The 13,170-nt window shown below is 35.6% G+C and overlaps 1 protein-coding gene across 1 annotated transcript in view; it reads left to right on the top strand.

Moving 5' to 3' along the window:
• DNAH6 (dynein axonemal heavy chain 6) overlaps window positions 1-13,170 on the top strand; it is a 288,563-nt gene that overhangs the window by 47,332 nt on the left and 228,061 nt on the right. The window contains exons 6-10 of the mRNA XM_079940119.1: window positions 5,631-5,765; window positions 5,858-5,978; window positions 6,653-6,770; window positions 10,310-10,478; window positions 12,653-12,769. Coding sequence (XP_079796245.1) covers window positions 5,631-5,765; window positions 5,858-5,978; window positions 6,653-6,770; window positions 10,310-10,478; window positions 12,653-12,769 — 660 coding nt within the window. The remainder of the gene's footprint in view (window positions 1-5,630; window positions 5,766-5,857; window positions 5,979-6,652; window positions 6,771-10,309; window positions 10,479-12,652; window positions 12,770-13,170) is intronic.

The following is a 13,170-nucleotide window of genomic DNA, read 5'->3' as shown; positions in this document are numbered from 1 at the left end:
TAGTGCTTTGACCTTGACAATATTTTCTCTTTAATGTAGCCCAAGCAGACTAGAAAGTTCTCATCATTTTAATCTTAGGTTGACGTAACTAATTGAGCCATTGTGTTGGTTTAAATATCTATTAGATGCTATCATTATCCACACACTTACCACTAGTCTTTTATTTACAGTGAGTTAATTAAGGGGGTTGATTCTTTTAGACTATGTTGAAGGGATAAATGTGGAGCTGTCCTTGAAATTTTTCTATTTATGATTATTTTTAGTAACCAACCTTATTGGCATCTGTGCCCACATTTCCTAATAACAACTTTATTAAAGTATGATTCATACAATTCATTCTTTTAAAGTATACAATTGAATGGTTTTAATATATTCATAGAATTGATCAACCATCACCACAGTCTATTTTAGAACATTCCCACCATTCCAAAAAGAGTGATCAGCATCACTCTCCATTTCTCCCCAACGCCCCCAGACCACCCCCTGCCCCAGCTCTGGACAACCACTAGTCTATGACTTTTCTCTCTTGATGTGCCTAATCTATTTCATATAAATTCATTTCATATAAATAGAACCATACAGTATGTGGTCCTTTGTGACTGGCTTTTTTACTTAGCATAATATTTTGAAGGTCCATCTATGTTGTAGCATGACATTTCTTTTTATTGGTCAATAATATTCACTTGTATACATATATATGTTTTATTTATCCATCCACCTATTGATGGATATTGGCGTTATTCCACTTTTTGGCTTTATTATGAATAAAGCTGCTATGAATATTTGTGTACAAGTTTTAGTCTAGACATATGTTTTTATTTCTTTGGGAGTGGAATTGCTAGGTCATTAGTAACTCTGTGTTTAACATTTTGAGGAACTGCAAAACAGTTTTCCAAAGCCACTGCACAATTTTACATTACCACCAATAGCATATGAAGGCTTCAGTTTCTCCATATTCTCACCATTACATCTGCATTTTTCATTATAGCTTTTCTTACTGGTTGTGAAGTGGCATTTCATTGTTGTTTTGATTTCTATTACCCTGATGACTAATGATGGTGAGCATCTTTTCATGTGCCTTTTGGCCATTTGTATATCTTATCTGGAGAACTGTCTATTCAGATACTTTGCCCATTTTTAATTAAGCTACCTGTATTTTACTATTGAGTTGTAAGAATTCTTTATATATTCTGGATACAAATCCCTTATCAGATATATGATTTGCAAAACTTTTCTCCCATTTTATGGGTCTTTGCACTTTCATGATCGTGTCCTTTGAAGCATAAAATTCTTAATTTTGATGATGTCTGTTTTGTCCATTTTTTTCTTTTGCTGCTTGTGTTTTTGGTATAAAAATCTATTGCTTCATCTCAGGTCACAAAAATTTACCCCTATATTTTCTTCTAATAGTTCTATAGTTTTAACTCTTACATTTAGTTCTTCAATCCATCTCAAGTTAACTTTTGCTGATGGCGTGAGGTATGGGTTCACCTTCATCCTTTTGCTTGTGGCTGTCCAGTTGTCCCAGCACCATTTGTTGCAAAGACTATTCTTTCCACCTTGAATTGTCCTGACACCCTTGTCAGCAATTACCTGTAAATATGAGGATTTCTGCACTTTCAATTTTTTTCTGTTGATCTATATCTATCCTTATGCCAGTACCACACTATCTTGAGTACTGCAGTTTAGTAGTAAATTTTGAAATTAGGAAGTGTGACTTCCCTGGGCCTCTTGAATTTCCACATGAATTTTAAGATCAGTTTGTCAATTTCTGCAAGGAAGCCAGTTGGGATTTTGATAGGGAATGCTTTAAATCTGTAGATCAATTTAGGAAATATTGCCATTTTAACAGCATTAACTTTTCTAGTCTATGAACATATAATCCTTTTCCATTTATTTAGGTGTTCTTCAATTTCTTTCAACAATGTTTTGTAGTTTTCAGAGTATATATTTTACATTTCTTTTGTCAAATTTATCCCCAAATATTTTATTCTTTTTGATACTATTTTAAATGGAATTGTTTTCTTAAATTTCATTTTGGATTTTTCACTTTATATATGTAGAATATATATTTATTAGAGAGTATATATGTGTATTCTATACATATATGTGTATTCAATGCACATATATATTCTACAATACATATAAAGAATATATCTAAAGGATATATGTATAAATGTATATAAAGAGTGTGTGTATATATATATCCATATTCTATATAGCAATACAATTGACTTTTTTTCTTTAACATCTTTATTGGATATAATTGCTTTACAATGGTGTGTTAGTTTCTGCTTTATAACAAAGTAAATCAGTTATACATATACATATGTTACCATATCTCTTCCCTCTTGCATCTCCCTCCCTCCCACCCTCCCTATCCCACCCCTCTAGGTGGTCACAAACCACCTAGCTGATCTCCCTGTGCTATGCGGCTGCTTCCCACTACCTATCTATTTTACGTTTGGTAGTGTATATATGTCCATGCCACTCTCGCACTTTGTCACAGCTTACCCTTCCCCCTCCCCATATCCTCAAGTCCATGCTCTAGTAGGTCTGTGTCTTTATTCCCGTCTTACCCCTAGGTACTTCATGACCTTTTTTTTTTTTTTTCTTAGACTCCATATATATGTGTTAGCATACAGTATTTGTCTTTCTCTTTCTGACTTACTTCACTCTGTGTGACAGACTCTAGGTCCATCCACCTCACTACAAATAACTCAATTTTGTTTCTTTTTATGGCTGAGTAATATTCCATTGTATATATGTGCCACATCTTCTTTATCCATTCATCTGTTGATGGACACTTAGGTTGCTTCCATGTGCTGGCTATTGTAAATAGAGCTGCAATGAACATTGCGGTACATGACTCTTTTTGAATTATGGTTTTCTCAGGGTATATGCCCAGTAGTGGGATTGCTGGGTCATATGGTAGTTCTATTTGTAGTTTTTTAAGGAATCTCCATACTTTTCTCCATAGTGGCTGTATCAATTTACATTCCCACCAACAGTGCAAGAGGGTTCCCTTTTCTCCACACCCTCTGAAGCATTTACTGTTTCTAGATTTTTTGATGATGGCCATTCTGACCAGTGTGAGATGATAGCTCATTGTAGTTTTGATTTGCATTTCTCTAATGATTAATGATGTTGAGCATTCTTTCATGCGTTTGTTGGCAATCTGTATATCTTCTTTGGAGAAATGTCTATTTAGGTCTTCTGCCCATTTTTGGATTGGGTTGTTTGTTTTTTTGTTATTGAGCTGCATGAGCTGCTTGTAAATTTTGGAGATTAACCCTTTGTCAGTTGTTTCATTTGCAAATATTTTTGCCCATTCTGAGGGTTGCCTGTTGTCTTGTTTATGGTTTCCTTTGCTGTGCAAAAGCTTTTAAGTTTCCTTAGGTCCCATTTGTTTATTTTTGTTTTATTTCCATTTCTCTAGGAGGTGGGTCAAAAGGATCTTGCTGTGATTTATGTCATAGAGCGTTCTGCCTATATTTTCCTCTAAGAGTTTGATAGTTTCTGGCCTTACATTTAGGTGTTTAATCCATTTTGAGTTTATTTTTGTGTATGGTGTTAGGGAGTGTTCTAATTTCATACTTTTACATGTAGCTGTCCACTTTTCCCAGCACCAGTTATTGAAGAGGCTGTCTTTTCTCCACTGTATATTCTTGCCTCCTTTATCAAAGATAAGGTGACCATATGATGTGTGTGGGCTTATCTCTGGGCTTTCTATCCTGTTCCATTTATCTATATTTCTGTTTTTGTGCCAGTACCATACTGTCTTGATTACTGTAGCTTTGTAGTATAGTCTGAAGTCAGGGGTCTAAATGATATATGTATAAATGTATATAAATAGTGTATATATATATATATATGTATACATATTCTATATAGCAATATAATTGACTTTTGTATATTGAGCCTGTTTCCTGAAACCTTGCAGAATTTATTATTGACTCTAGTAGTTTGATTGTTTTGTATGTGCTTGTGTTTCAATTAATTAATTAATTTAATTTTTATTGAGGTATAGTTGATGTATAATATATATTTCAGGTGTACAACATAGTGAATTTTTAAAGATTATATTCCCTTTGTACTTATTATAAAATATTGAAATAATGCTAATGCTTATCACTTTCAATGGGCACTCTTGATATACCAGCCTAAGAATGAACCATCTAACCCAGATTCCATCGGAAATTTGCAAACAGCAGAAATAATGATGGGAGAAATAAACAAAACACCTTCAGTCTCTCTTACATTCACAGCGGCTTTCACGTTTGTCCTTTATGGTGACAGCCAGATATTTAGGTTAGGCCAAAGTAATTTCTTAGATTATATATATTTTTTCTTCCTCCAAATTCCCACTGTCAAACTCTAACTTTTTGGCAGACCATCAATACCAGTTTTGCTGTCCACCTGGATCCTAGCTATGTATCCCTTTACTAATAGAACTTATATTTTTTGGCTCAAGGACTTTTTCTCCAGAGTACACTGGACTTTCTTGCTTTCACTGCCACATTTCAATTACAGACTCATTCCTACTCATGTACTCATGTTAATTTATTTAGTATCTTATCTCAATTCGGAGACATAGCCTCTAAACTTCTGCTTCTTTTTTTTAAAATTAAGTATAGTTGATTTACAATATTATATTTTTGCTTCATTTTTATCATGAAAATTTCTCCATGAGATGAATCTTAAGGGCTATATGACTTCCTAGATGTTTTGTCACATAAATCTCTTCATTGAGGACTCTACTAATTTTAACTTCCCCTTATTTGTACTTAAAAAAAATAATTAAAGCACTATTTCATGTTGATCTGAATGACTATTGGTTGTCCTGTTTTGGAAACTCCTAGAAAAGAGTCCAAGAGTGTGCTATATATAACACTTAAACCAGTGTCACATATAAATAAATTTGTTAACTTTTAAAAAATATAATGTTATTGCTCCTCCTTTGATTAGATTAGAAGTGAGGGTGAATGACCTAGAAACAATCTTGGAACATGTGCCTTCAAAGCCACCACCCTAAAACCCTGATTTATGATGATGGCATAGAGGAAGATTAAATTATATTATGTGACATTATTCCACAAATACTTCCACTCATTCTGCCAGCCCACATTGCAAGGTAGATTCTTAATAGTGACTGTTACCCACTGAAATTTTAAAGTTAAAATTTGTCTTTGTTCTATATCATAACCTCTTAGATCAATAGATGGGCCCATCCATTATCCATTATCATTATCATGGTGACTGGACATTGTAAAGTCCTAAGGTAACACTAAGAATCTTTTAATAGCTATTAGCCAAACCTAGTGAAATTTAAGATATTTCCCCATCCTCTGTTACTTGCCCTCAATTTCATGGTTAAAAGACATGTATTCAAAATGAAAAGAAAGGACTTCAGACAAATTAAATCTGATAATTCAAAGAATACTTTCAGAACAAAATTTCAGAAGTGTTCCTTTTCAATGTACGCACTTTGTAGCTGTAGCTGAAATTAACATATAGAGCTATTTATTTTCCTTAATTACCATTCTTGCTTTCCCAATATTTTTATACTTCTAAAAGGCAAAGGTTTTGTTTTTTTTACTAAATAATGATAAATTTCTATTTTCATTTAGTATTTGCGACCAGCTCTCCTTAAAATAAATGAATTGTGTTATCAATTGAGTTTTATGGGACTTTGTTATATTGAAAAATATCACACTTACACCCTGCAAGAATTTAAAGTTGCACAAGCCGTATGGCTAGAGGAGGTGAGGAACTTTGTCTACAAGTTTCAAGAATTTTTTTTTCCCTATTACTGATACTTTGGTACCACTAATGATACATATTTATCAACGTCTAGGTGACAGGGCGCCTAGAAGAATTTCGAAACAAGGCCAAAGAAGTGGTCAGAAAGGCTTGTCGAGTTGCTCTGTGTGCTGCAGGATTTATGCCTGATGACTGTGCATATGAACTTATTGAGGGTATGAAAGGGAAAGAACTCCAACAGATCAGAAGTGGTGGCTTTCCGAAATGTTAACTCGTTTTCATTCCACTTTTCTATTTTAAATAAGGACCCTATTTTTCAATTCTTCCAATCTTTGCTTGATAGATTATAAATTCAATGTATATTGTAGAAGGGGATAAAACAGTAAGTACCACAACTTCCTTGCATTACCCTTGCTTGTGTATAGTATTTCTAAACTGGTTACAGGACCTTTATTTCACAAGCATTTTATAGTGGACTCAGGGCCTCTCTGCTTAAACGTACGTCCAACCTACTAGTACAGACAATAGGTTTGTTAAAATTAAGGGACTGGATGGATCTCAGAACTGGCCCCAGCTGGTAGGGACTCTAAAGGATAATTTTATGCAGGCAGAAAAGGAGGGTAAATGTGTTCCTGGAAAGAGGTGGCACGGGACAGAAATCAGATCCTGTTAAAGAAGATGTTAGTAAGCTGTCTAGAGGCTTTTGTTAAGTTGAAATCCTTTGATGTGGAATTTGTTTGGATAACTGGGCTGTTTTCTGGAGTCTGAAATAGCTCATGAACCAAAGCATTTTGTCATTTTTGAATTTTACTTGTCTCTTAATCCATATTGAAAGAAATGGAGTTTTTAACACAAGAATTCTTGTCTTTGTGTCTTCTGTTGTTCTTAGGTCACTGTAAAATGCCAGAAAGCGGAAGTCTCATTGAGTTGCCTACCTCTGGAGACTCCAAGAAAATGACATACACAGAGCAGGCCAGCAAAAGGCATCACTGCATGAGGCTAACATGGTAAATTGTTATTCTTTCTTTCAAGAAAAACTAGAGCATCCATCCTTCTCAAGTTTCATTAAAGTTAAAGCCATCATCACAGGATTCACTAGTGACAAGGGATTTGGACGACACAGTAACCTGAACGCAGGCTCCAGAAGCCTGCCCTTCCAGCTGCCACCTAGCAAAGCAGCCAGAGAAGGTGGAGGACATGTCCAAGGCCAAGAGCTCCTCTTTGATCACTAAGGCTTTGTTTCCCTCTAGCCCAGCCAGGAGCACTGGGCAGGCTGTAGTAAGGAGAAGTCAGGCACACAGAGATTTGTGGGCCTCCTGGAGTGGATCTGGAGGGTCAGCTCCACCTGTCTGGTCCCTAAAGAGCTACAGGCAGCTGCGTGGCCACACAAAGTTCCACCCTCTTCCTAAGGCAGGTTGCCACGGAGAGACCAGGGAAGAAAATCCACCTTCCAGGATCTCACCAGGACCTTCCACCTGCTTACCCAACTGGGTCTTGCCATTGTCCCAGAGTTTGGATTCCACGTCATTCTAAAACCTCATCACTGCAACTAACTCTTGCAAACAAAATCACCAAACATTATCTGAAGAGTTGTATGTGGCACTAGAAAACACTGATGACTGTTACTCCGTGCTCACTAACTTGGTCCACATTTTACAACCATTTAATAAATCTTAATTGTGCCCCAGTTTATATGTGAGATAATCTGGTAGTAATGTCTGTATTGCAACAGAAGGCAGTGAAGCAGTCCTGAGGCCACTATCATAGGCTAGAGGCCCCTCAGGCTCCACTTAAGCAGCATAAAAAGTTATTTCAAATGCCTTGCTGACTCAGTTTACATTCTAAGCCCTCAAGTAGGGAAACATTAAATTTTCATCTTTGGGTTAGCAATTGCTGTCAAACAACATTTATTCAATAGCAAAGATTGTATTACCATTAGAATGTAAGTCACAGACATATGCTTACTGATTTCTTCTTTAAAGCATCTTTAAAAAAAATCTTATGGCCCCTAATGAGCTATGTGCTTTTTTCATAACTATATTGCTCATTAAATATCCTACTGAATGGTTAGAATGCCTAGCTAAATTGATGCTATATATTTGAGTATATTTGTGTTTTAAAGTGAAGAGTGTCTAAGAACAACTGTTCTGGACAATTAATCTCTGATATTGTAATATAAATGGGAAGTCAAAGAGAAATTATGATATTTAAAATTTTAAATATTTGCATTAGAGTCACTTTCAAAAATAGGTAGTAAGTATAGAAAATTGAAGCAGTATTGTTTTTCTTTTTTTTTATATTTCAATACTTTAATCTACAGTTACAGTATTTCACTTTTGTCAATTATTTGTTCCAATAATGTCCTTTAAGACATTTTGTTTTCTCTCCAAGAAATGATACAGTTCAAGATCATGTAGCTGTCATGTCTCTAATCTCCTTAACCTATGCTTTTTAGCTTTTCTTTGTCTTTCATGGTAGTGAGATTTTTGAAGAATACAGGCCAGTTGTTTTTTCAGATGTTCCTCAATTTGGATTTACCTACTAAAAACAGTTAGGATTTGTTTGCTGTTTTTCCCCCTAGACAGAGAGCATATAGTGAAAGTACTTGGATTACTCTCTGCCCTGCTCAGTTTGGTTATGTTGCACATTTGAAATACAGTTAATTGGATTGATTTGGTTTGTTTGCATTTACTTTAATGTTGTTTTCCCCCATCCTTGTTGGTTTACTTTTATTTTACTGAATATGTAGAATATCGACTTCAAAACTCAAAACTATACCAAAAGGCATTACTCAGAGATGTGTTCAGTCCCCTCTCTTTATATCCAGCTCTAGGCAACCAAGATCTGATTTCCTTCCCTATAGTTTTTGCCTTTTCCAAAATGTCATATGAACAGATCTATATAATACATAGTCTCTTGTGTCTTTTACTTAGCATGCTTTCGAGATTCATCCATATTCCGTATCAGGAGTTCATCCTTTTTTAGGTATTAATTTCTTTGTTTCTTGCCATAACTTGGTAGATGCTGTCGTCCTCATTTTACAGATGACAAAACGATGCACAGATTAGTTAAATAAGCCCAGGTTCGTACAGGGAGAGTAGAGCCTGGATTTGAACTCTGGCAGTTTGATTTTTTTTTTTAAATTTTGAGATAATCATAGATTTGCAAGAAATTGCAAAAAACGAAGTGAAGAGAGGTCCTGTGTACTCTTCACTTAGTTTCCCTCAGTGGTTACACCTTACATAACTATAAATATAATATAAAAACCAGAAAATTGACATTGTATGGTGTACAGTGTATCATGTTATCACATTGTAGATTTGTGTAACTACCACCACAATCAAGATACAAAACTATTCCATCACTGTAAATATTTCCCGCATGCTACCCCTTTATAGTCATACTCACTCCTTCCCCCACCACCATCCCCAATCTTTTTTTTTAACATCTTTATTGGAGTATAATTGCTTTATAATTGTGTGCTAGTTTCCGCTGTATAACAAAGTGAATCAGCTATACGTATACATATATCCCCATATCTCCTCCCTCTTGCGTCTCCCTCCCATCCTCCCTAACCCACCCCTCTAGGTGGACACAAAGCACCAAGCTGATCGCCCTGTGCTATGCGGCTGCTTCCCACTAGCTATCTATTTTATGTTTGGTAGTGTGTATATGTCCATGCCCCTCTCTCACTTTGTCCCAGCTTACCCTTCCCCCTCCCCGTGTCCTCAAGTCCATTCTCTACGTCTGTGTCTTTATTCCTGTTCTGCCTCTAGGTTCTTCAGAACCTTTTGTTTGTTTTTTTGTTAGATTCTGTATATATGTGTTAGCATATGGTATTTGTTTTTCTCTTTCTGACTTACTTCACTTTGTATGGCAGACTCGAGGTCCATCCACCTCACTACAAATAACTCAATTTCGTTTCTTTTTATGGCTGAGTAATATTCCATTGTATATATATGCCACATCTTCTTTATCCATTTGTCTGTCAATGGACATTTAGGTTGCTTTCATGTCCTGGCTATTGTAAATAGTGCTGCAATGAAAATTGTGGTACATGACTCTTTTTGAATTGTGGTTTTCTCCGGGTATATGCCCAGTAGTGGGATTGCTGGGTCATATGGTAGTTCTATTTGTAGTTTTTTAAGGAACCTCCATACTGTTCTCCATAGTGGCTGTACCAATTCACATTCCCACCAGCAGTGCAAGAGTGTTCCCTTTTCTCCACACCCTCTCCAGCATTTATTGTTTGTAGACTTTTTGATGATGGCCATTCTGACTGGTGTGAGGTGATACCTCATTGTAGTTTTGATTTTCATTTCTCTAATGATTAATGATGTTGAGCATTCTTTCATGAGTTTGTTGGCAATCTGTATATCCTCTTTGGAGAAATGTCTATTTAGGTCTTCTGCCCATTTTTGGATTGGGTTGTTTGTTTTTTTGATATTGAGCTGCTTGTATATTTTGGAGATTAATACTTTGTCAGTTGCTTCATTTGCAAATATTTTCTCCCATTCTGAGGGTAGTATTTTTTTTTCTTTTCAAGCTTTATTCGTCTAAATGACTATCTAATTGAGAACACAATGCATGTCGTAACAGTAAATTCTACTAGCTACCTTTTGGATTATCTCACTGATAAGTTAAAACAGACACCTTCAGCAGATGTCATTCAGAAATGGATTACAGAAGAGAAGCCTGAAGTCACTGATAAAAAGGTATATTCAGACACAATTAAGAAAATTCATTGGTCAACATTTATTGAGGAGTCCTTACTATGCACTGTGAATTATGCTATTTTCTGTGTACTGGAAAAATAGGAGAAATGCTTAGAGAATTTCACAGTATAATCAGAATCTACCATATACACATGAAATGACAGAATGAAAATCAGCATATCAGCAAGTATCTAATAGCAGAGAAAGCATCCATTGTGCTGAATATTACAGTCTCTCTCACAGGCACTTGCTAAAGGTTCCTCATGTGTTCACTCAATAAATATTCCTTAAGTATCTACTATGTACCAATCCCTATGCTGGGTATTGGGTACATGGTGATGAAAAGCATAGATAGAATACTTGCCCCCAAGAAGCTTACAGTTCAGGGGTCATCGTGAGCATGAACTGGCAGAGAGAAGCAGGGAAGGTGGTATAAATCAAAGATAAACAATGGTTTAGAGGCGAGGAGGAGCAAATCATGGGAGCAAACCTTTGTGCTTTCAGTGAAAAACCTCTTAGGAGGATGTTGGTCTTAGAAACACAGAGTAATGTGAGACATTTGAGATTAAATGCACAAATCTGTGCATTCTAACATAGCTTATCTGATAGCCCAATAAGCTTTTCCCCAGCTCCATCCATGACAGAAACCTAAACACATAGCAAAACATGCATATCTGGTTTCATCAAGCTTCCTACCTTCATATCTCTGCATCCCCCCAGGAGACCCAATATGCAGTTTCAAGGCCTGTCACTCTTTGCCGTAGTTTTCCTTTCCTCCAAAAGTTGAATTTTAGCTGCATACTCCTTTTCATTACTTTCTCTCCTTCCCTATTCTCAATTCCCTTTTTTCCTCAATACTACCACATTTTGAAAGTAACATTTATCTTTCTAATTATAAAAGTAATATATGCTAAGTGCAGAAAATTTGAAAAACACAGACGTATACAAAGAAAGGCATCCTCTGCTATACCAAGTTAACTATTTCCAAGGGGGAAAGAAAGGAATCATACTTTACTTACTGCTTTATCACCTACTTTTTCCACTTAGCAATGTATTATGAAAAATCTCCCTAGTCAATATGTATTTGTTCCATATAACATTCCCACATAGAAATGTATTATACATCTTGTAAATAATTTTCTATTATTGATCACTTTCTCACTAGTCCAAATAATGCTGCAAAGAATATCTTTGTCTATACATTTTTCATACATCTCTGATTCTTCCCCTTAGAAGAAATTTCTAGATGTGGAATTGTTGGATCAGAAATATGCTCACTTGTTAAGGCTTTTGAAACTGATGCATAACTTTCTAGAACGTTTTGTGTCATTTTACAATCTTCCTAGCAATGTTCGAGAAGGAGCCTTTGGCCATATGCACACTAGATATTATCATTCATTTCAGTCTTTGTCCATCTGATGGATGTAAAGTAATATGTCACTACTTTTAAATGTTATATTCCTTTAACTACCACCACAGTACGGGGATAAGAGTATAGATCTCATGATGAGAAAGACCTGGGTGTCAGTTCTGATCTGCCACTTACAAACCAGTGTGTCCTTAATGAAATGTCTTACCTTCTCCAGATCGTAGTTTTCTCATGGGAATAAAAATGACACCTGCTACATATGATTGGTGTGGGATTTACATGAATAGTTAGCACAGTAAATACTCAATAAATGTTACTGAATAAACTATTAATATCTTGAGGAAGAGAAGGAGGAGGATGTTGATTGATATTTCCTTTAGAAAATGTCAGATTATGCCCTTTGCCCATTTTTCTATTTAAATATCTTTCTATTTAATATCAATTATGATGTTACTAGTATATATTTCTATTGACTATATCAAGTATATTTCTATTTAAATATAACCAACCTTCTATCTGCATTCCTATATACATTACTGATATATTTTTCCAGTTTGTTGTTTGCCTTTCCACTTTGTTGATAGTGTTTTTACAAGGAGAGAAGTTTCACACTGCCATGTAGTCTTTCCATATTTGCCTTTATTTTTTAATTTCTATGGTAGTATTCTTTGAAAGACATGCCAACATTATAACATCAGCTAATTGTGTAAGCTTAAGTTTATGTGCCTTCTGTAATACAGAGGTTTTTTAAATTTTAGACCTTGGTACTTATATCTTTATAACACTGCAGAAGTGCTCATTTCAGGGGGCCCCCGTGTTGGAGAAGCAGGAAGAAGATGAATCTCTCATTCCCATGTTTGTCACAGAACTGATTTTGACAGTCCAGTCCCTGCTCTTTGAGCCTCCTTTGGAAGATTTTCTGGTATGTGTTTCCTCCTATAACATCCGTGTATAAATACCTTTCTGGAAAATGAAGCAACTGTTCTACTGTCACATGGTTGGCAGGGTTGCTATTGTCCCTTCTCCAAAATGATCGTAAGGAAAAGACAAAGCATTGTTCTGCACACAGCATGACATCTACCTAAAAGGTATCTGAAAGTTCAGCACATTTTCTTTAACTTGAGACAGACTAGGGGCTTGGTAGGGTACACACCAAGAGAACAGAAGCTATACAAAATGTAAAATTGACTAGAGGCATCCCTCCAAGAAATCACTGTGTTGTAAGTACCATTTTTGAAATCTTTTCAAGTATGTTGCATCTGAGCGTTGTTTCGGTATCGACTGCTGTGCCGCAAATTACCACCTATTTGGCAGCTTAAAGCA

Source organism: Stenella coeruleoalba (assembly GCF_951394435.1).
Source record: "Stenella coeruleoalba genome assembly, chromosome: 13".
Lineage (NCBI taxonomy): Eukaryota > Metazoa > Chordata > Mammalia > Artiodactyla > Delphinidae > Stenella > Stenella coeruleoalba.
The sequence above is the reverse complement of the archived record's forward strand: the minus strand, read 5'-3'. Positions and strand labels throughout refer to the sequence as shown.